The 21230-nt window shown below is 50.2% G+C and overlaps 2 protein-coding genes across 4 annotated transcripts in view; one reads left to right on the forward strand and one right to left on the reverse strand.

Annotated features, from left to right (window-relative positions):
• Positions 1-1525: 1525 nt before the first annotated feature.
• On the reverse strand, positions 1526-8294 carry RDH8 (retinol dehydrogenase 8). Of its 2 annotated transcripts, XM_066361024.1 has the most exons (6): positions 8175-8294; positions 4788-4949; positions 4001-4180; positions 2929-3022; positions 2448-2631; positions 1526-2006 (listed from the first exon to the last, which is right to left on the reverse strand). In XM_066361024.1, the coding sequence occupies exons 1-6, from the start codon at positions 8275-8277 to the stop codon at positions 1791-1793; spliced, it is 939 nt and encodes a 312-aa protein (XP_066217121.1). In that variant the 5' UTR covers positions 8278-8294; the 3' UTR covers positions 1526-1790. The 2 variants fall into 2 exon arrangements, with proteins under 2 accessions (XP_066217121.1, XP_066217122.1); XM_066361025.1 differs by lacking the exon at positions 4001-4180.
• Positions 8295-9885: 1591 nt separating this feature from the next.
• COL5A3 (collagen type V alpha 3 chain) overlaps positions 9886-21230 on the forward strand; it is a 39710-nt gene continuing 28365 nt past the window's right edge. For both annotated transcript variants that reach the window (XM_066346756.1, XM_066346757.1), the window contains exons 1-13: positions 9886-10118; positions 13990-14151; positions 14237-14426; positions 14507-14663; positions 15437-15541; positions 15870-16019; positions 17962-18075; positions 18171-18299; positions 19490-19537; positions 19610-19651; positions 20311-20373; positions 20862-20936; positions 21016-21099. In XM_066346756.1, the coding sequence (XP_066202853.1) occupies positions 10031-10118; positions 13990-14151; positions 14237-14426; positions 14507-14663; positions 15437-15541; positions 15870-16019; positions 17962-18075; positions 18171-18299; positions 19490-19537; positions 19610-19651; positions 20311-20373; positions 20862-20936; positions 21016-21099 (1407 nt within the window). In that variant the 5' untranslated portion in view covers positions 9886-10030. The remainder of the gene's footprint in view (positions 10119-13989; positions 14152-14236; positions 14427-14506; positions 14664-15436; positions 15542-15869; positions 16020-17961; positions 18076-18170; positions 18300-19489; positions 19538-19609; positions 19652-20310; positions 20374-20861; positions 20937-21015; positions 21100-21230) is intronic.

A 21230-nucleotide genomic window follows, 5' to 3' on the forward strand; every position in this document is an offset into this window, starting at 1 on the left:
TGAAAAACTTGAGGACAATGTGTTGGGGGCTCAGGTGGGACCTCTGTTATTTTTTGTGACAGACAGAGAGAGGGACAGATAGGGACAGACAGGCAGGAAGGGAGAGAGATGAGAAGCATCAATTCTTCGTTGTGGCTCCTTAGTTGTTCATTGATTGCTTTCTCATGTGTACTTTGACGGGAGGCTCCAGCAGAGCGAGTGACCCTTTGCTTAAGCTGGTGACCTTGGGCTCAAGCCAGCGCCCTTGAGTTTCAAGCCAGTGACCTTTGGGCTCAAGCCAGTGATCACAGGGTCATGTCTATGATCCCATGCGCAAGCCAGCCACCCCACGCTCAAGCTGGTGAGCCCCTCCTCAAGATGGATGAACCTGCGTTCAAGCCGGTGACCTCGGGGTTTCGAACCTGGGTCTTCTGAGTCCCAGTCTGATGCTCTATCCACTGTGCCACCACCTGGTCAGGCCCTCTGTTACTTTTAAAATAATTTTAATTGTGGTAACATATACATGACACAAAACTTACCATCTTAACATTTGTAAGTGTACAGCTCATTAGTGTTCAGTACATTCAGATTAGTGTGTGTCACCAGCATTTATCTCCAGAACGCTTCATCTTGCAAAATTAAAATCTTTCCCTATTAAATATTAACTCGCCATCCCCCCTCCCTTTAGTATTCCCCCCCCCCCCGGCATCCACCATCTACTTATGTCTCTATGAATTTGTCTACTCTAGGGACCTGAAATAAATAGAATCATACAGTATTTGCTTTTTTGTGTATGGCTTATTTCATTCAGCATAATGTTCTCAAGTTCATCCATGGCATACTATATGTCAGAATTTCCTTTCTTTTTAAGTTTAAATAACATTTCATTGCATGGATGGGCCACATTTTGTTTATCCATTCATCCATTGATGGACACTTGAGTTGCTGTTTTGAATCATGCTGCTATGAACATGGATGTGCAAATATCCCTCCCAGACCCCGTTTGCAATTCTTTTGGATAATATCCAGAAATGAAATTACTGGGTTGTATCAGAATTCTGTTTAATTTTTCAAGAACTGCCATACTGTTTTCCATAGAGGTGACACTACATTCTCACCAACAATACACAAGGGTTCCAATTTCTCTACATCTTTGCCAACACTTGTTATTTTCTGTTTTTTTTTTGTTGTTGTTGTTGATAGTAGCCATTGTAATGGGTGTGAGGTGGACACTATTGCTTTAAAAAAATTTTATTTAGATATAGGAAATTGAGCTTTATTAAATACTTAATATAGCAACTGTTAGTGGTTACAAATCTATATTTTGTGGAAAATATATGTACATTGCACAAACACATTTTGCTGATGGAGTGTGTAACCAGAAAAGTCTGGAAACTTCCTAGTCAACTCTGCTCTACGTATGTGTGTGTATGGGGAGGGTGATGGCGGTGTTTGGATCATTTCTGTATTCCCAGGCCCAACATAAAGAAGTCCTGAGAGACAGTCTGTTTCACCCTTCAATATCCATGGACAATGCCCCTGCCTTTCTTGCCTTCCCAGACAGCACCAGCTCCCTGCTCTGGACTCCTCAGCCCGGGGCCATAGTTCCCTTCTCACTGCCCCAGGTCTGACCACAGAGGGGTCTGTGCCTTGAGGTTGAGCCACGGCCAGGTACAGGGCGGGTAAGGCAGAATTTGCCCAATGAATGAATGAATGAATGAATGAATGAATGAATGACCTGTATGTCCTCTGATCTGGGTGTGGCCGGGAAGAAGTATGGCTGCTCAGGAGAGGATTGTGCTGGGCGAGGCTCACCGGGGCGATACCCGAGTGCGGAAGCAGCCGCCGGCCAAGCAGCGGAGACCGAGGCTGAGGAGGCGTGGCCAGCGGAAGAGCAGGCTGTGGGCTGTCCGCACGTACAGGCTGCCGGAGGGGTCCGTGGTTTTGAGCGCCGTCAGCACGGAGTAGCGGGCGTTGGTCTGTCGGCGCAGTGGTGGTCTGGCCGAGCTGATGACCTTGACAATAACCTGTGGGTTGGAGTCCTGAGCTCGGGACCCAGCGACTAGAGTTCTGTAGGAGGGACTCCCTGTAGATCTAAGCCAGGGGTCGGGAATCTTTTTGGCTGAGAGAGCCATGAACCCCACATATTTTAAAATGTATTGATAATTCCGTGAGAGCCATACAATGACCTGTGTACCTTATGCATTATCCAATAAAAATTTGGTGTTGTCCTGGAGGACAGCTGTGATTGGCTCTAGCCACCCACAACCCTGAACATGAGCGGTAGAAAATGAATGGATTGTAATACATGAGAATGTTTTATATTTTTTAATGTTATTATCATTTTTATTAAAGATTTGTCTGCGAGCCAGATGCAGCCATCAAAAGAGCCACATCTGGCTCACGAGCCGTAAGTTCCCGACCCCTGATCTAAGCCATGTCCTGGGGCTCTGGGTCCCCCCACTCACCTGGGCCACATCCTGTGGACTCTGCCCCACAGAGCGAAAGAGTTCCCTGGAAGCTGGGAGATAGAGGTCCCGGAAGTAGTGCAGGGTGTCAGGGTCAGTGCCTGGGAACTCGGCCATGGAAACTTGCTCCAGGAGCTTTCCTTCGAAGTCGGTGGCCACTGGGCCCGGTTCTACCAGGGAGACACTGGGAACAAGGACCTGGGCATGTATCTCTAATAAACGGGCACCTTGGGCTCTTAGCCAGCTGGTATATCGCTTCTGTTCAGGGTGAGAGGACACTGGCATGCCAACAAACTCACGGCCCCATTTTGGTCATTACTGTCCCTCTTTCCTGTTCACCCCCATTTCTCCCATCATTATTTCATCCTTTCCTGTACCCCCATCTTCTCCATCGTCCCCATTTACTCGTCTGCTCCATCACCACCTCCGCTCCCCCCTCCCTGCCTCCATAGCCCCCTCTCTGCCCCAGTGCCCCCCTCACAAGATGTTAAACTGCAGCAACTGAATAGCCAGACTCTCGAAGAATCCTTCCAGGGCAAACTTGGAGGCTGCATAGACATCGTTGAACATGACACCTGAGAGGATTAAAGAAAGGTTGACCCCTTGGGGATCTGTATAATGGGTTTTGTGGGTCCAGAGGGAGGTGGACAGAGCAAAGAGGGTTGGAGGATGGAAATGAGGAGCTATCTGGGACCAACGTGATGGGTGTATGGTTAGTGTGATGGGAGCCTATAGGCTCAGGATGAAGTTGTCTTGAGGTCCAGGTGCCACTTCTTCCCAGCAGTGTTCCATCTCCCCTCAGCCCAGGAAATTCCCCTACTTTTCTCCATTCTCTAAACCCCTGGGCCACTCGGGCCCGGGATCCCCAGGGCCCTGAGGGCAAGTCCTGTGCAACGGGGTCCTTGTCAGTCTTGTTGAGCAATAAATGTGGCTGGATGAAGGACCAAAGGGATGAGCTAAGTAAACACAATTTCCCTGTTGCAAGATAATAAATAGGGTAGATTCCTTAGGGGACAGCTGGGGAAGGCGACAGATCTGAGGAAATGGCCAGAGGGAGGAAGCAAGTCTAGAGGGGTTCAAGGAGGACAGAACCAAGAGCATGGATAGCAAGTAGGTGACTTCCACAGTAGGCCCATAGCAGACACCACTAGTCCATCACTGCTCTCTTTGCTAAAGAATTTCAGAATTCCAAATCTAGACATTTTTGATGGCTGGTGGCAAGTGTTTATCAAGGAAAAATCTCAGAAGAAGGAGTTCTGATTTTGGGGGGAGGGCATTGGTGAGAGAGATTTTTGGACTTGTTCAGAAGTGAGGTTGATGCTGGGATGTGAATGGCCACTGGCAGCATCCTTATCACCACAGTCTATTCCTGCACCATGGCAGACATAGTTAATCTACCCCAGAATTTTCCTTTTGAGTTTCAAAATCCTTCTCAACACAGGTCATTTGGAATATGAGCTAAAACCTATTTGCCATCCTTCTAGCTGGAGATGGACATTGGGAGAGGGTCAGACATTGGGGGAATTCCCAAGGGTGGGGTCCCGAGAGCTTACCCTGCAGCCCCATGACACTGCTGACCACCACAATGTGGCCCTGTCGCCTTCTCTTCATGCCAGGAAGCACAGCTTTGACCAGACGGACAGCTCCGAAAAAGTTGGTATCAAAGACTCTCTGCATGGTGGTTAGGCTGAACCCCTCCAGAGGCCCCACCAGGCCCACTCCAGCATTATTCACTAAGGTGGAGGTGCTGAGGTTACTTTGAAGTCCCCCCAACCCTTTTAGTGTCACTCTTCCAAGGACATTCCCTGAACCCCCCCCCCCAAATCCAGGGCCAGTTCAGGTTTTCTTGGATGGACAAATGTGGAGCCTTGATGATCTTTACATATAATTCAACATTTGTTATCGGAGACTCTGAACCCTGGGAAGAGGGAAGGCTGCCAGGAACAATGCATGAGCAATTCAGCTCTGACCCCAAATTGCATCAAAACAGCCACACCCACCCTCCTTAGAAAGTTGTTAAGAAACCAAAATGAGTTGCTTCTTCATCATTTTCCCTTCCCCAAATGACTCATCAAAGTAATTTTCTCAACCACATATGATTTTCTCCATATGTGAGGAATTTTCTTCAGTAAGATTTCCCTGACTTCAGGCTTCAATTTATTTCTTGTATCCTAGTAAACTAATTGGCACCTTGGCTCCTAGCCAACTGGTCTACACCTTCTGTTCGAGGTGAGAGGATGCTAGTGAAACAAGAATGCTGGTGCCCAGACACTGAGGCCTTACTGTGATGAAGATTTGTGCTTAGGCCAATGAGTGACCCCAGGGGCTTCCCAGTCTCACCCAGCACGTCCACTTCTCCTCCCTGGATGCAGCTGAGACACTGGGCCACTGAGTCATCACTGCATACGTCCAGCTGAGCCACAGTAAGGGTCTGACCCAGAGTGTCCCCAGCAGCTGCCTCCAGTGTCCCCTTCTTTCCAAGATCTCTCATGGTGGCCACCACTGGGGACAGAGAACAGAGTTGGAGCAGCCACTGACTCCTTTCCCATATGTATGGACTTGTACTTTTCTGTGATCTTGCATAAGCAGTCGCAGAGGTACAGAGACCCACAGGTTTACGTACCTCCATTCACCACACATACACGAATGCACACTTGTATATATATCTTTACATGTTTATCCATCCATCCATTCATCCATGCAATGTGTTTGTTGAGCATGTACTACATGCCATGTCCTATTCTAGGTGCTGAGGCTATTGCATTAAATAAGATAAAGTCTGTGCTTTCATGAAATTTATAGTGTATTAGGTCAGACAATAAAATAAATATAAAAATAAATGCATATACACCTTGGGTCAATATATGTGCTACATACACATACAAGTATGAATAGACACAATACATCATCAACATAAGTTCCAACTTTTGAACACCTACCATGTGCCAGACACTGTGCTAAACACTGTTGTAAGCACTATCTCTAATCCTCACAAGAACCTTATGTTGAGTCTATGACTTATTTTCCAAAGATGGCCATATCTTTCATTGCATACGCTCTTCTAGAACCTTGCTACTCCCCCATTAAGATATGAGTCTCTTTCCCATCTCCTTGAATCTTGTGATTGGCTCTGAACCAATAAAATATGGTGAAAGTGATGTTGTGTGACTTCTAAAATTGGGCCAGAAAAGGTGCTGCAGTTTCTGCCTTGTTTGCTAAAAACTCACTCTTTTTTTTTTCCAGAGAGAAAGAGAAAGGGAGAGATGGGAAGCTTCAACTCATAGTTGCAGCACTGGAGTTGCTCACTGATTGCTTCTCACACGTGCCTTGACTAGAAGCTCCAACCAAGCCAGTGACCCTTGCTCAAGCCAGAAACCTTGGGTTCAAGCCAGCAACCATGGGATCATGCCTATGATCCCACACTCAAGCTGGTGACACCATGCTCAAGCTGGTGAGCCTGTGCTCAAGCTGGAGACGTTGGAGTTTTGAATCTGGGACCTCAGCATCCCAGGTCAGTGCTCTATCCACTGCACACCACCTGGTCAGGCTGAATACTCACTCTTTATTTTTTTTTTAATTTAAAAAATATTTTATTTATTGATTTTTAGAGAGAGGGGAGAGAGAGAGAGAGAAAGGGGAGGAGCAGGAAGCATCAACTCCCATATGTGCCTTGACCAAGTAAGCCCAGGGTTTCAAACCGGCAACCTCAGTGTTCTAGGTCAACGCTTTATCCCACTGCGCCACCACAGGTCAGGCTGAATACTGACTCTTGATGCTTTCAGCCACCCCATAACAGCCCAGCTATCCTGAGGCCACCATGTTGGGAGGAAACTCAAGTTAACCCAGATAAAGACACTAAGTAGAGGAGCCCTGAGATTACCAAAAGGGAGAGATGCTTGTCCAAAACCTGACATGTTTCAGCCTCTTCTATGCTTGTTGTAGCCTTTGATACTGAATCAGAACCACCCAGCTGAGCCCTTCTGGATTCATGGCCTTTGTGAACTGTGAGATAAATGTTTATAGTTTTTTACAACATAAATTTTGAGGGTGATTTGTTATTTAACAATGGTAACCAGAACAGGTAAGTAGTTCTCTCCATGATGCAGATTAACAAACTAAAGTTCAACAAAATGACATTCCCTCTCTGTCCCACCCTTACTTAGCTAGTGTTAGAACTGAGATTTGAACCAAAATTGATCAGAATGCTGATCTCACACGCCTGTATATATGTTAGTACCACCCCCTCCATGCATGTACCCACAATCACCCATACATACTCTTAGGGGACAAGTGCATATTGATTGTGGGCCTATGTGATTCATGGGTGCTGCACAGATGAATGGGGCCACATGCATCTGTACACAACATAGTGACAAGGGTGAACACAGGTCTAGGCTGTTGGGGTTCAGATCCTGGCTCTGCCACTTTCCAGCTGGGCAACCTTGGGCAAGAGTCTTTGGCAGTCTGTGCCTCTGTTCCCTCATTTCTCAGGCAAGGCAAATGATAGCAGCCATCTCCTAGGTGTGATATGAGGATGAAATAGCTACTGTATATGAAAAACACTTAGCCTGGCACATTGTAAGCACTCAATAAATATCATCCTTTAGCAGCTTTATATACTCATCTGCCTGCCACAGGGACACATAGAGCACAGTGACTTTCCTTCACACTGGCATTCAAACTCTCACACTCAAAGCTGTGCATATGTCTAAGACAGAGGGTAGAGGGCTGAAAGAAGCAGCTCTTCCAAGTAGGACAATGACCTCACTCCCTGCAGCCTCCTCTTAAGTAATAGCCCTTTGGCCACTTTGACTGCAGCCTGCTCTGGGTCAGAAGTCTCCATGAGTGGGGTGAAGATTAGGGATTACTCCAGAATTGCAGGAAGCCAAGTCCCCAGGCCTAGAGTACCACTTGAACCCCCAAGGTCAGATTCACTTAAGAGGCTTATCTTGGAGCAATAATCAGGAGGGGTGGAGGAGGGGAGTCCTAGGGAATGCCTGAATGAAACCTCTCAGACCATTCTTCTAAAACATTCTCCCCCATTGATTGAGAGAGAGAGAGAGAGAAAGAGAGAGAGACAGATTTTTAGAGAGAGAGAGAGAGAGAGAGAGAGAGAAGGGGGGAGAGGGGGAGAAAGAGATAGAGAAAATGGAAAGGAGGAAGAGAGAAGCATCAACTCTTGTTCTACTTAGTTGTTCCATTTAGTTGTATACTTATTGTTTGCTTCTCATATGCACCCTGACCACCCTGAGCAAGGATGGAACTGGCAACCACGATGTGCTGGCATGGTGCTTTATCCACTGAGCCACCTGCTCAGAAGCAGACCAGCCCTTCTAACACTACTGCCCATCCTTCCATGTTCCCTTTGCTTTATTTTGCTTCTTAGCACTTATTAGCACTAGACATATGATAAAAATTTAAATCTGTTCATTGTCTGTCCTCCTTGCCCTCCCTTATTATACTATTAATCAGGACAGAGATTTGGGTCTGTTTTGTTCACAGCACCTAGAACAGAGTCTGGCACCCAGTAGGTGCTCACGAAATATTCACTAGATGAGGGGAGGATTCACGAGGAGAGGTGGGAAAAGGTCTCCACTTGTCCTGGGTCCTCCCCAAGCCCACAAATGCACTGGAGGGAAATGCTCGTGGCAATAGTGTGGTGGGAGCAGAGGGTCCTGGAAGCCATGCCCACCCCTACCCCTCCCAGCCCAGCCCTGAGCCCCTTACCCTGGTAGCGCTGCCTGGAGTCTCGAGCCAGCTGAACGGCAAGCTCCAGGCCAATTCCAGACGAACAGCCTGAGATCAGCACTGTCCGGGGAAGGTCGGCCATGTTGATCCCTCCCTGGACGCATGACCTCTGCTGGCCAGCACCTGGCTATTGCTACCCATCTTCTTACACATCCTCAAAACTGATCCTCAGCAGGGTGAAGGGACCTCCTGAGCCCCTGATTTTGAACCAACCTAGGCCAGGAAGCTAGGGAATTCCTTAGGCCCAATAAATCCCTATTCCTTTATTTGTCAGAAATGTCTTATCCTCTCTGCTACACTCATAACTGAGAGCTTTTTATTATGAATGTGAAGTGTTTAGGGTTGGGGGAGTTTCAGGGAGTCGAGAGAATTAGCAGGGTGATTCCCTTGCTGTCTCTATTCTGGGCACAGAATCTCTGATTGGAGGGAAAGAGGGATAGAAGGTGACAGAGAGTGTGGTCCCAAAGGGTTCTTCCAAACATGCACAAGAATGTCAGAAGATAGGGTTAGATATATCAGGAACTTTCCAGCAAGGCAAGGCAGGACAGAAACTTTATGAGTCTTTTAGCTTTAGATGTCCCTGGGGAGGGAGGATGAGCAGCTCCCATCCTGGGAGCCTCCATCTCCCCCTCAGGCCAGATGGGGCCCCACCCCCTCCTCTCCAGGGATACAGAGGCTCTTTGTGTGAAGAGTCAGAGGCTGGGAAGGAGGCACTGCTGACTTCTCTGTCTTGGTGGTGAGGGGGGAGTTCAGGGCCCAGGATACGCCCCTCCGGTTCTTCTGTGCAGAAGCGTCATCAGATCCCATATGTCTGCTCTTGTTCAATTGCACAGACAGCTCCATCTGACCTCCTGGGGCCTCTTCACACTGGGGGGTCCCAGTAGGGTGAGGGGGCTCTGCCTCACCCCAGAAACAGCAGGAAACTACTCCTTCCTGTGGCAATGACCTGGTTAGGGGTGGAGCCAGACACCCCCATTTAATGGGGGTATGTGTGAAGATTTGGGATTGAGGCTAGGACACCCATTTGGAGACCTGAGTGGGGAAGAGAAGAGCTAGGGATGGAGGTGAGACCCTTTACTTGAAGATGAAAAGTTTGGGGGAAATCAAGACCAGTGCTTAGGAATCTGTGGTGAGGGTTGGGACATCCAGTTCTGGAATTTGGGTGGGTAGATGAAGGTTTGGGACAAGTCTGGGAACTTTATTTTGGAATCTAGAGTGAGATTTGAGGTGGGGAGAGGGTCCGTTATTTAGGGACCTGAGAAGAAGGCGTGAGGGTGAGGCAGTACCTCTTCTCTGGGGTTAAGTGATTGGGGTAAGCAAGGGGGCTAGGGTTTGGTGTGAGGCTAAGGTACCATTTAGGGGCCCTTAGTGACACAGAATTTGTTATAAAGTTGCACCCTCAATACCAGGGCCTGGTCAGAGGCTAAAGTTTGAATGAGGTTAAGATCGCCTGTGAGGGGCCCTGTTAGGAGGAAAGGTTTTGGGATAAGCCTGGGACCCTGAATTCTAAGGCTGGGTGAGAGTGACCCTCCTCCTCTAGGGTGGGGTGGGGCAAGAAGGGCCCGGCGCCGGCCCACAGCTCCACCCCTAGCTGGCCAATCAGCGCTCAGCACAAACTTTTTTAACTCCCCCCACCAGCTGTCAGCCAGCCCCCCTTCCTGAGAGTCCGGCCCGGCAGACACTGGAGCGCAGGGCGAGGCCAGGGCGGGGTCTAGGACAGACTCCTGTGGATCCCGAGTGGAGCTGGCCGCCGCGAGTGCGTGCACCGAGTCCGTGCAGTCGCCACTTCCCGAAGCTGCCCGCTGGACCCCACCTTGAGTGTGGGCCCCGCAGGGATGGGGAGCCGCTGGGGCTTAGGCCAGCTTCGGGCGGGCCTTTGCCTGCTCCTGGCCTCGCTGCAACTTCTGCCCTGGACCCAGGCGGGTGAGCCGTAAGGGAGGACATAAGGCCTGGAATGCAGGATCCAGTGAGGCCCCTAAAGACCGGGTGGAGTCGGAAAGGGAGGCGTGGGCGTTGCGCGTGGCTACCGTGTGCGAGTGTCTGGCTCCGGGCGATTTGTGGGTGTGACAGCTGGGGCGGGCGCAGGGAAACGTGTGACCATGTTTTACTGCTGGGTGCATAGGAATGAATGCAATTAAAGGTGTGTGTGTGTGTGTGTGTGTGTGTGTGTGTGTGTGTGTGTGTGTGTGTAACAATGTGTATTTGGCCAGTTGGAGTGAAATTGTGTGTGTGCTTGAGTGTGGGAGTTGATGATGTCTGGTTATGGGTGACAGGCTGATTCCCCGGCGAGTATGTGACTGTCAGTTGTGCATGTGCAAATATGTCTGTGTGTGTGGGAGGGGGCGGGTTTTGAGAATAATCGTATGTGTTATGCCTTATGATTATGTGTCTCTGGGTGACTTTATGAGGGGTGCGGTGGTGATTTTCATGGGCATAAATGATTGCCCATGAAAACGTGAGTGAATGGTTCTGAAGGTGATGGTGAGTGGGGAGAGTGTGGGAGAGGGAATCGGAGATCCAGACTTCCCTTTGCATCTCCCCAAACGGCTTCATCCTACTCTCCCTCTTCCTCCTGTGCCCATAATTGGCGAGCGCCCACCTCTTCCCCTACCCCCTGCCCCTCCCCCCTTCCCGCGCTCCCCAGAGCTGGGATCAGCACCATGGACAGGGCCTCGGGAGGGCCGCGGTGAGGGGCTAGGCGGGGCGCCGAGCGGGGCGGGGCGGAGCACGGCGGGGGCAGGATTGGAAGTTGTCCCCCCCCCCCACGGCTGAGCGAGCCTGGGGTGTTTTTCCCGAGGAATTTCTCAGGAGCCCCCCCCACCAAGGGTCCCAAGGGCCTCCGGATGGGTGAGTCAGCTCTGACGCACGCCCAGCTGCGCGCATCTGGCTGAGTGCCGCGCCTGCCCCGCAGGGTTCAGGGTGCGGGGCACCAGGGATTTGGGAAGATTATAGTACCCAAGTGGTGATCGAGAAAGGTTCCCTGGTCTGAGAGATCCTAGGCCAGTCCCTCTTGGAAATCACTCACTAAAGTAAACTCAGCCCCCAACACACACACACACACACACACACACACACACACACACACACACACACACACACACACTTTCCCTGAAGTCTGAGGAGGTGCCTGCTCACGTGGATAATCTCAGAATTACACACCATTCCCACGCTCACACATCTACACGGTTCAATCTCAGGCAATTCAGAATATAAGCCCCAGGGACACCAGGAATGTGAAACCCCGATGCCCACGCCCAGAAAGCCCCACCAGCCACTCGCCACAGGGTCACAGCATTTGTCACCCTCCTACGCTTTCAAGTGCTCACATATGCTTCCACTGGCATCCATACAACACGGTCAACATTCACAGCCAGTCACCCACTGGTTTACTTGGCCACACTTTCACATATTACCAAATTTCCCCATTGTGAGTCTAAAGTATTACAGTCACAGACTCACCTGCATTACCTCACTGCCAGGACCCGGATTCACATGGGCACAGCCACAGTCAAAGGACTGAACCCAATCTTTCCATCATAGGCCAAATACTCACACACATTTACACACCACAGATCATACTGTTATATACACATGTACAGTAGCACATAAAGACATTTGCAAAGAACACTCACACCTATATTCTCTACTCTTCTGAGGTTATCTCAGCCATGCCCCAGCCTGGTGTCTTCCTGCCTCCCTCCACATCTTAGACCCCACCCAGCATCTCCCTATGGCCCTGGCTATCACAGGGGAGAATCTGTGGGGGAAAGGTGGGCTGGGTCCTTGACAAACCCCCCACCCCGACCCTACAGGCAAGACTCAATGCCTCTTGTGTGTCTCCTTGTCACAAAGCCAGCCATGAAAAGAAAGGCAGTCAGTTTTTGAAAGGTCATTTAAGCAGGGACACAAGATTGAAGCAAGAGACATTTGGGTTAGATGTTGGGAAGGACTTTTTCAACATAAATGAGGAGTTGGTTGAGAGATTTTTTTCCCCACTGCATAGAGACTGGGGTCTGGATAAGGGGAGAGCCTGAGAGAGCTATAGTGGGTGAGGCCATATATTTCAGCCCTCCCCTGGGTCTCAGCCTGGAGAGAGGGCAGCTGGGATGGTCATTCTGTGAGGGAGTGACTCCTCTGGTTAGCAGAGCCTGGGAGCCTAGAACTTAGCCCCAGGGGTCTATAACCCAAATATCTTTTAATGACAGCTCAGCCACAGAACAGACAATTAGAGATGAGGCTAGTGACAGTGGCAGGGTTGGGGGTAGGCAGATGGAGATAGAGAGAGAGAGAGAGAGAGAGAGAGAGAGAGAGAGATGGAGAGATGGGAAGAGTAGTCCATATGCAGAGATGCAGAGAGATAGGGAGGCACTGAGATAGAGACATTCAGAGAGAGATAAAACAAATAAAATACCAAGTGACAGAGAGAGAGAGAGAGAGAGAGAGAGATAGAAAGAGAGAGAGACTGAATCAGAGCTAAATCCAGAGAGAGACCTGGAAAGACCGAGACAGAAAGTGGGACAGGGAGAGGGTGGGGCAGGAGAGAGAAGAAAGAAAAGAAAGAATAAAAGTTGGGGGCAAGAGGAGTTGAGGCTGAAACAGGCTCTATAGAGCATGGAGAATGAAGAGTCTGATCCAGGGAGAGCTGAGATGGGGTCCCTCATCCAAGCTTTTATCCTCCCCAGATCTGGCCCCCTACCCTGACTCCCAATGGTGAGGTCAGCCTAGCCGCCCCCAGGGTGAGGTCATGGGCAGATTCAGTAGAATCTGACTCCTGCCAAGAGGCTGGGTCAGGGGGTTAGTGGGATGTCTGCTGGGGGAGGAGGAGGAGAGCTCAGGCAGGGGCTTTGGGCCCAGGGGTAGCCCCCACCCACCTCTACCCAAGCCATGTGGTTCCACTTAGTGCTGGTGAGGCTGGGCTGTGTGGGTGGGGCTGGTAGGACTGCTTGGGTTAGGATCTGGTGGGGCCAGACCAGTTCCTTCCTTTGTTGGGGTCAGAGGGAGCAGCTCAGAGGGAAGAGGTCAAGAGGTTATCAGAGAAAGAGACAGAGAGGTGATGATAAGGAAATCAAAGAGGGAGATAACATGGGGAGATCCCAGGCCAGGTGGGGGAAACAGGGATAGGCACAGGGAGGAGGTCAGGGTGCAGTCAGAGGGAGAAGGCCAGAGGAAGGAATCAGAAGGCAGAAGGCAGAGGTCAGAAGGGATGGCCAGAGAAAGAGTGGTCAGAGGGGGGAGACTTGAAGTGGAAGTAGTCACAGGGGAGAGGCCAGGGGTGATGGTGGTCAAGGAGGAGGTCAGAGGAAGCAGTCAGGAAAGGTGATGGTCAGAGGGAACAGTTCACAGGAGGTAATGGTCAGAAGAGGAGGTCAGAGGGAGGAGGTGGGGAAAGAGCACACAGGAGCCCCTCCTCTCCAAGCGGGTTTCCCCTGGAAAGGAGGTTTCAGGCCTGGGAAGCAGCCCCAGGGAGCTGGTGCGCGGGAGTGCGGAGAGGGGGACAGTCTGGCTCTGGGGCTCAGGCCAGGAAGTTTTGATTCATCCGAGAACTAGGTCAGTGCTTTTTTCTCTCACCAAAACCAAGGGAGAAAAAAACAAACAAACCACACACACACAACAAAACAGGAGTCAACAGGCCAATGAGACTGGAACAGCTGTGGGGTGTTGAGGGATGAGGGTCCCAGACTTGCTCTCCTGCTCTGACACATAAACACAGTAGGAGGTGTTGAATCCCCAAATAAGAGCCACGCATGTGGAGTCCTGGGCTTATTTTAACTGCTCCCCCCACTTCTTTCCGCAGCAGACCCTGTGGATGTGCTGAAGGCACTCGGTGTGCGGGAGAGCCAGGCCACGGTCCATGACGGGCCTGGCCTCTGCCCCCAGAGGGCCCCAGAGGGCAACCGGGCATTTAGGGTGGGCAAGGCCAGCATGCTAAGTATCCCCACATGGGACCTCTTTCCAGGTAAGTCAGTGTGGGAGGGGCTGGGGGTTATCCTGGGAGCGTGGACATCTGAGCTGTCCCTTTTTCTCTGACCCTCCCCCATCAGATGGACACTTTCCTGAGAACTTTTCCGTGCTGATCACTCTTCGCGCCCAGCCAGCCAACCAATCTGTCCTTTTATCCATTTATGATGAGGGTGGTGCCCGGCAGCTGGGCCTGGCACTGGGGCCAGCGCTGGGCCTCCTCGGTGACTCCTTTAGACCCCTCCCCCAGCAGGTCAACCTCATGGATGGCAGGTGAGTATGGGGAGGGTGACTTTCCAGAGAGTGGTGAGGTGAGAAGCAGCCCCCCCCCCCACTAAGCCTTCTCCCTGCAGGTGGCACCGTGTGGCAGTCAGTGTGGATGGTGGCATGGTGACCCTGGTGGCTGACTGTGAACCTCAGCCCCCTGTGTTGGGCCACGGGCCTCACTTCATCAGTACAGCTGGACTCACTGTGCTGGGGACCCAGGACCTCAGGGAGGAGACTTTTGAGGTAAGGGATCAGTGATAGAGAAAACTGAAGAGACTTTTGAAGTAAGGTTAAAGGGTCAGTGATAGGGAAACTGAGGCAAAGGGTGAGCGGAAGTTTTATCCAGTCTGATCTGGAGAGGAGGTGGGAGAGGGCGTGCCCAGCTTCCACTCACTGTCAAGAAGCTGAGGGAAAGGAGCATCGTGTGTCATTGTACCTCATTGCCCTGTGCAGATGTGAATTTCTAGCGCTACGAGGTGATAATTTGTGATGGCACGTCCTTGGCTTGTGGTGGGAGGATGAAATTGTGATATGTGATGGCGCTCATTGTGATGGTGTGTGACTGTGTGCAAGGTGGTTATAATGTTGGGTGTCAGCAAGGCTGTGTGACAGGGGTGTTTTTGGTGTGGTGACTGTGTTGTTTGTAATGTGATGTGTGTGTCACCTTTAGGAGGCTGGCACTCTCATCCATTTTGTTATCCTCCTTCTCCCCAGCACCTTGAAGGGCACTTGGCACGTAGTAGATGTTACCATGTGTTTGAGAGTGAAGGACCGATTGTGCCTCTAATGGAGTGGGTGTTGTGGGGTGTGATTTGTGGTTGTAATTTGTTGTGACCCTGATAGAATCTTTCTTCTCTAAGCTGTGAGGGGCAGAGAGTGGTCACTGGGGCCATGGTGGGGCCACCCCATCCCTATCCTTATGGTGCTCTGGATGGAGAAGCAGCAAGCCTTTTTGCTTGAAATGGGGGTCAGAGTCAGCCTGTGGCCCTCTTCCCTTTTTCCCACCCTCTCCCCAGGGAGATATTCAGGAGCTGCTGATAAGCTCAGACCCTCAGGCTGCCTTCCAAGACTGTGAGAAGTACCTTCCTGGCTGTGATCACTTGGACGACACAGCCACAGGGGTGAGTGACAAGCTTGTCCTGAGGTCAAAGGCTGTCATTCCTGCCTCCAGGTCTCAGAAATGAGTGACTTCTTTGCCGCATCCATGGGGCTAAGTGGACCTGCCCTCAAACAGATCCCAGGCATGAATGATCTTGACTTCAGGTCACATAACTAGGTGACCCTTAGCTTCAGATCATATAATTGACCTTTACCTGGGATCACAAGGCTGAGCGAGCCATGGCTTAAAAGCACAGGATCAATGGGACATGTGCTAACATAGTCCCAGGTGACCTGAGTGATGAGGTTTCCACTGATTGCTTCTGGGCCTGATTGGGGTCCTCTTCCCAGGTCCCACAGGGTGAGCCGGAAATCCCTCCCCCTCAACGAAAGAAGAAGGGAAAGGGGAAGAAAAAAGGGAAAGGCCGTAAGGGGAAGGGCAGGAAGAAGAACAAGGAGACCTTGACCCTAGCTCCATTTCTTGGCTCCCTGAAGAACCAGGTAAAGGACCTGCAACCTCTCACTTCTGATCTTTGACTGCCCAACTTCTAGTCTCTGACTTCTACTGGCAACTGGCATCTCATTGAAGATCTTTGCTTCTAGTCTGCAATCCCTGACTTTTATTTGTCTTAACTGATTGATGACATGGGGACAGGGAAGGAGGGCTACTCCTGTCTTATAAGCTCTTCCATCTCTGCCCCTAGGTTCCAGGGGACTGGAGGGAGAGGGCACACCCACATGGGTACCTTATTATTAGAGGGCTCTTGATGAGGGTAACTGTTTAAGGACGGCTGGGGTGAATGATGGCTTTATTAGTTAGTGTGTCATTGCTTGGGGTTGACTGGCTGGGGCCACTGGTAAAAGTTACTGATTGGGGGGTCATTAATTGAAATTGGGGACACTATTTGACTTCCTTGATAATAGAGATTGCTGGTTCTGTAAGGAGATGTTACTTGAGCTCCTACTTGAGATCACTGTTGGAGGACATTGATGGAGGCTACTGTTGGTGTTATTAGTGTCACTACTTTAGGGATAATGGGTGGGGGCCATTGCTTTGGGTTACTACTCAAAGAGGTCATCCATGGGGGATCACTGATCAGAAGACATTAGTTGGAGGAGTGACTTTCAGGAGATCGTTGATGAAATAATTGGTTTGGGAGTTCCCAATGGGTTATTACTGGGAAGTCCTGGATGGGTCCTTGGTTAGTGGAATCACTGTTTGGAGTAGGAGGTTAGTGTTTGGGGAGCACTAGTTGGGCTCACTTATGGATACTCATTGTTGGAGAATCACTGGTTGAGGAATAATTGATTAGGATCATTGGTGGGGCTTATTAGTTGGGAGGTCACTTAGTGCTTATTGCAGGGGTGCCACTGGTTGGGGTCATTGATTGGGAGGGACACTTAATGGAAGAATAACTGGTTGTAACCATTGATGAGAGTCATTAATTATCAGGCCACTGATAGGTCACTGGTTATATAGGTTATTTGTTGAGGATCATTGGCTAAGTCTCTTAGTAGAGATCATCAATCAGGGGTCATTGATAGGGGTCATTAGTTGGTGGGTCTCTGTATCCTAGGTGAAGGCCATTGGCTGGGGTCCTTAATTAGGGTAGGGTCACTGGTTACTACATCTTCTCTAAGTATTAACAGGGAGAAAGAGATTATTACTTCAGGCCCAGAGCAGGGACACCAGAGGTAACCTGCCTCTTCCCCTCTCCCCAGCTCCTTTCTCTGTCTCAGCGCTTACCTGGGCCCCCAATGTCTCCTTTTAAAAATTTCCACTGATGAGAGAGAGAGAGAAAGAGAGAGAGAGAGAGAGAGAGAGAGATCAACTCATGGTCCCACTTTAGTTGTAGCATTTAGTTGTGTACTCATTGATTGATTCTCTTATGGGTCCTGACCGGGGATTCAACCCGTGACCTCAGTGTACCAGAATGATGCTTTCTTTATCTACCGAGCCACTGGCCAGGGAGCCCCACTGTCTTCTTCATGCTCTTGGCCCAGTTCCCCTGTAGCTGTCCAGGCCAGGAGGAGCTGCCACTCCCTCACTGACTGTGGCTTGGCTGGCTACTGCTAAGCTTGCCTTGGCAGAGGACTGTGAGATAAGCTTTCAGGAGTTTGGCTCTGAGTGCTGGACCTTGAACCTGACCATTGGGCTCTGTAGCCAGCCCAGCTCTGCTTCCAGGCTTCCCAGACCTGGCTCAGTCCTACTCTTCCTCCATACATGAGTGCTCCCCCTGCTGGCTATTCTGGTCCCGTCAGCACACCTTTGCCTCCGATGGCCAACCTCCTACCCCACAGCCCTCTTATGTTTTCTGGGAATCCTCCTATGTCTTCTTCCTAAGACTGAGTGCTGGGAGGAACAGGGCCTATTTCTTCTTTTGCCTCCTTTCTTTCTTATTTGGCCTGACCCTAAACCTGATACTCCCCATCCCTTCTCCAGACCTCTACTGACATCCCCAAGACAGAGACTCCAGCTCTAACTGTGACTCCGGCTCCCACACCTTTGGTCATCGCCGCCACTGTGACTATTGGCCACAACATCACCATCCTAAAGGTCAGTGGGAAGTGAATGAGGCTGAAAGGAAAGGCCCCAGGGCAGTGGTGGTGGCAGATAATGAGGAGTTTTTTGGTTTGTCCTAATGTCCTCAGGGGGGATTGGACCCTGACGGTGGAACTGAACTTGGGACCCAGGAGGCTGAGGAAGGAGGTGGCCCCACTATGGGCCCTGACTTCCGGGCAGCAGAACAGTCATTGCGGGCTCAGTTCCAGATCTTTCCTGTAAGTCTGGGTGGCTAGGTTAGGTGCATGGGGAGCCACACATGGCCACCTATTCTCTCTCTTGTCTTTTTATCTTGCCTAGAATGCCCTCCCACCATTCTAGTGCAGTTGACAAATATTTATCAACAGACACTGTGCTAATGTGACAGGCATTGTGCTAATAGATGTCTCTGTGGGTAGGGTGATTCATTCGATTTTTAGTCTAACCAACTGCTGGAGATGGAACATGATCTAATTCAGTTTTAAAAGCTCCTCTGGCTGCTGAACAGCATATGGACTATAGGGGGAGCCAGAGGGGCAGCAGGGAAACCAACAGTTTCATCAACAGAGGGTGGTTTCCTAAAGAAGGGCAGTGGAGGTGGGATAGAAAAAAAACTAGACAGATTTGGGCCATCCTCCATTTTGGCCTTGCTGCTGGAGGTGAAGAGAGATGTAAGGATGACTGGATAAATTCCTGATGGAACCACTGAGTGAGATGGGGAAGCCTGAGGGAGGAGCAGGTGCAAGGTGTCAAGGATCTCATTTTGGATGTGCTATCAGCAACCTGTTTGGCATCTAAATGGAGATGTCAAGTGGGTGGTTAGTATTAGAAGATTCTGGAATTCAAGAGAGATGTTCTAGGCTGGAGATAAAGACTTGGGATTGAACAACAGAGAGACACTATCTTTAGCCAAGATAGCATTGAGATGAAACTGCCTAGGAAAATCAGGCAGACAGAGAAGGGGGACCAGGTGTTGGACAGGGGTGGAGGGGAATAATTCTAACTTATCCTGAGCGCCTTTTTGGTGCCAAGCATTTTTAAAAACTTATTCATATTTTCTTGGGATATATACAGTCATCATTCGCCCACCGACTTTGCAGGGAAGGCCATAGAAGTTGAATAAGTTACTGAACATCTCTCAGCTAGTGAGAGAGAGCCCCAGGATTAGGATCCCTTGAGAGATTCTAGAGTTCACACACTTCACCTTGACACAGCATGGCCAGGCTGCAGCCAGAGAGGAGCTGCTCAAAACATGTTGGTTGAAGGAAGGACAGCAGAGGCAGCTCAGAAGGTGGACTCTGTACATGTGCATGCACGTGTGTGTGTGCGCGTGCGTGTGTGTGCGTGTTGAGTGTGAGGTTGGTTAACTGGGAGTTCTTTGTCTGAGTTCCAGGGCTCACATCTCTTTTCTCTCCACTCCCTGTCCCAGGGCGCTGGAGAGAAGGGAGCAAAAGGAGAACCGGCAGTGGTTGAACAGGTGAGGGGCGTGGGCTGGGAGGAAGTGGTGGGATCTGGGCTAGAATGAGGGTCACACTCATTTCTCCTTCAGGGACAGCAGTTTGAGGGACCTCCAGGAGCTCCAGGACCCCGAGTAAGTCATGGCTGCATTTCCCTTTCCTGTCTTTCTCTTCCAGTTGGGGTGTTCTAGCCCCGGGGTTGAAGAGTTGGGATGTACTGTATTTCTCCATGTATAAGACACACATTTTGGGGGAAAATTTGGGGTCTAAAAACTGGGTGCATCTTATACAGTCGTTGTAGAAGTGTGGCATTTCAAATGCCATAGACGGAACTGAGGACGAGGCAATATATGAAGACAGTGATTCGTCATCAGACACAGATGAAGACAAGCTAATGGATGGGAGTTTTGACAGTGATGAGGAATTGTTTCAATTTTATGATGAATAAAACTTGAGTTCAATAACTTTATGTAATACACTTTTTTTTTTCAAATTTCGGGCCCCCAAATTAAGGTGCGTCTTATACATGGGAGCGTCTTATACATAGGGAAATACTGTAATATTGGCAGGTTATTCAAAGACCATTGAACAGTTGAGGCTCAAAGAATGTCAAAATAGAGATTGGGGTGTTAAAGGGATTGATGTGGGTGAGTGTAGTGTCAGGGGACCAGGAATGGCTCAGTGATAGGGTGGGAAAGTCAGCATGGGGCCAGGGTCAGTGGTGGGTGGGTTGCAAGTCAGCCTGGTTCAAACTTTCTACTTCTCATGACCTCTGTTCCTCTGTCTTCAACAGGGGGTGGTTGGCCCCTCAGGCCCTCCTGGACCCCCAGGATTCTCTGGGGATCCTGGTCTACCGGTAAGAGACTCCCCCCGGGGTATATCCCTCTGGTTTCAGGCTGTGGAGCTGAGGTTGGGCACATGGATGTCTGAAAATGAATCTCAGAAGCTGGGACTGGGGATACTATCCTGGAGCTGGTGCTGACCCCTCCTGCTTCTCTCTCCCCATCTGTGAATTGTCACTCTTGCTCTGGCTCCTCTTCTGTCTCTGGGGGCCTGTCTCCTATTTACGCCCTCTTTCTGTCTCTATCTCTGAGTGTCTTTTATCTCTGTTTCTCTCCCGATGTCTCTGTATCTTTCTCTTCTGTCACTGACTTTTTATGACTCCTTTTCCCTCCCTACATCTGTCTTTCTCTTTCCTACTCTCTTTCTCTTTCTCCCCATCTCCATCTTTCTCTGTCTCTGTTTCTCTCTCCTCTCTGCCTTCACCCCTTTCCTCCTCGATCTCTATCTCTCACCCCTGTCTCTCTGTCCTCTTCTGCCTCTTTCTGTCTCTCCCTTTCTTAGGGCCCTGCTGGCCTCCCAGGAATCCCTGGAATTGATGGAGTCCGGGGCCTACCAGGCACAGTGATCATGATGCCGGTAAGAAGGAGATAGGGTGGCACAGCCTTGGGGGTGCAGCCTTTCCTCGGGGCTCCCCTCACTACCAGTTGCCCACTAGTTCCAGTTTGCAAGCGGCTCCCTCAAAGGACCCCCAGTCTCCTTCCAGCAGGCCCAGGCGCAGGCAATACTGCAACAGGCTCAGGTGTGTGGAGGACAATACGGGGGCTGCTGTGGGATAATGAGAGGACATTAAGGGAATGGCAGAGATGTGGGTTAATGAAGGGCTAGTCAGGAGACAAGTAGATATTTGTCTCCTTAAGATCCCTTTGGCGG

The sequence above is a fragment of the Saccopteryx leptura genome, chromosome 1 (genome assembly GCF_036850995.1).
Source record: "Saccopteryx leptura isolate mSacLep1 chromosome 1, mSacLep1_pri_phased_curated, whole genome shotgun sequence".
Taxonomy (NCBI): Eukaryota; Metazoa; Chordata; class Mammalia; order Chiroptera; family Emballonuridae; genus Saccopteryx; species Saccopteryx leptura.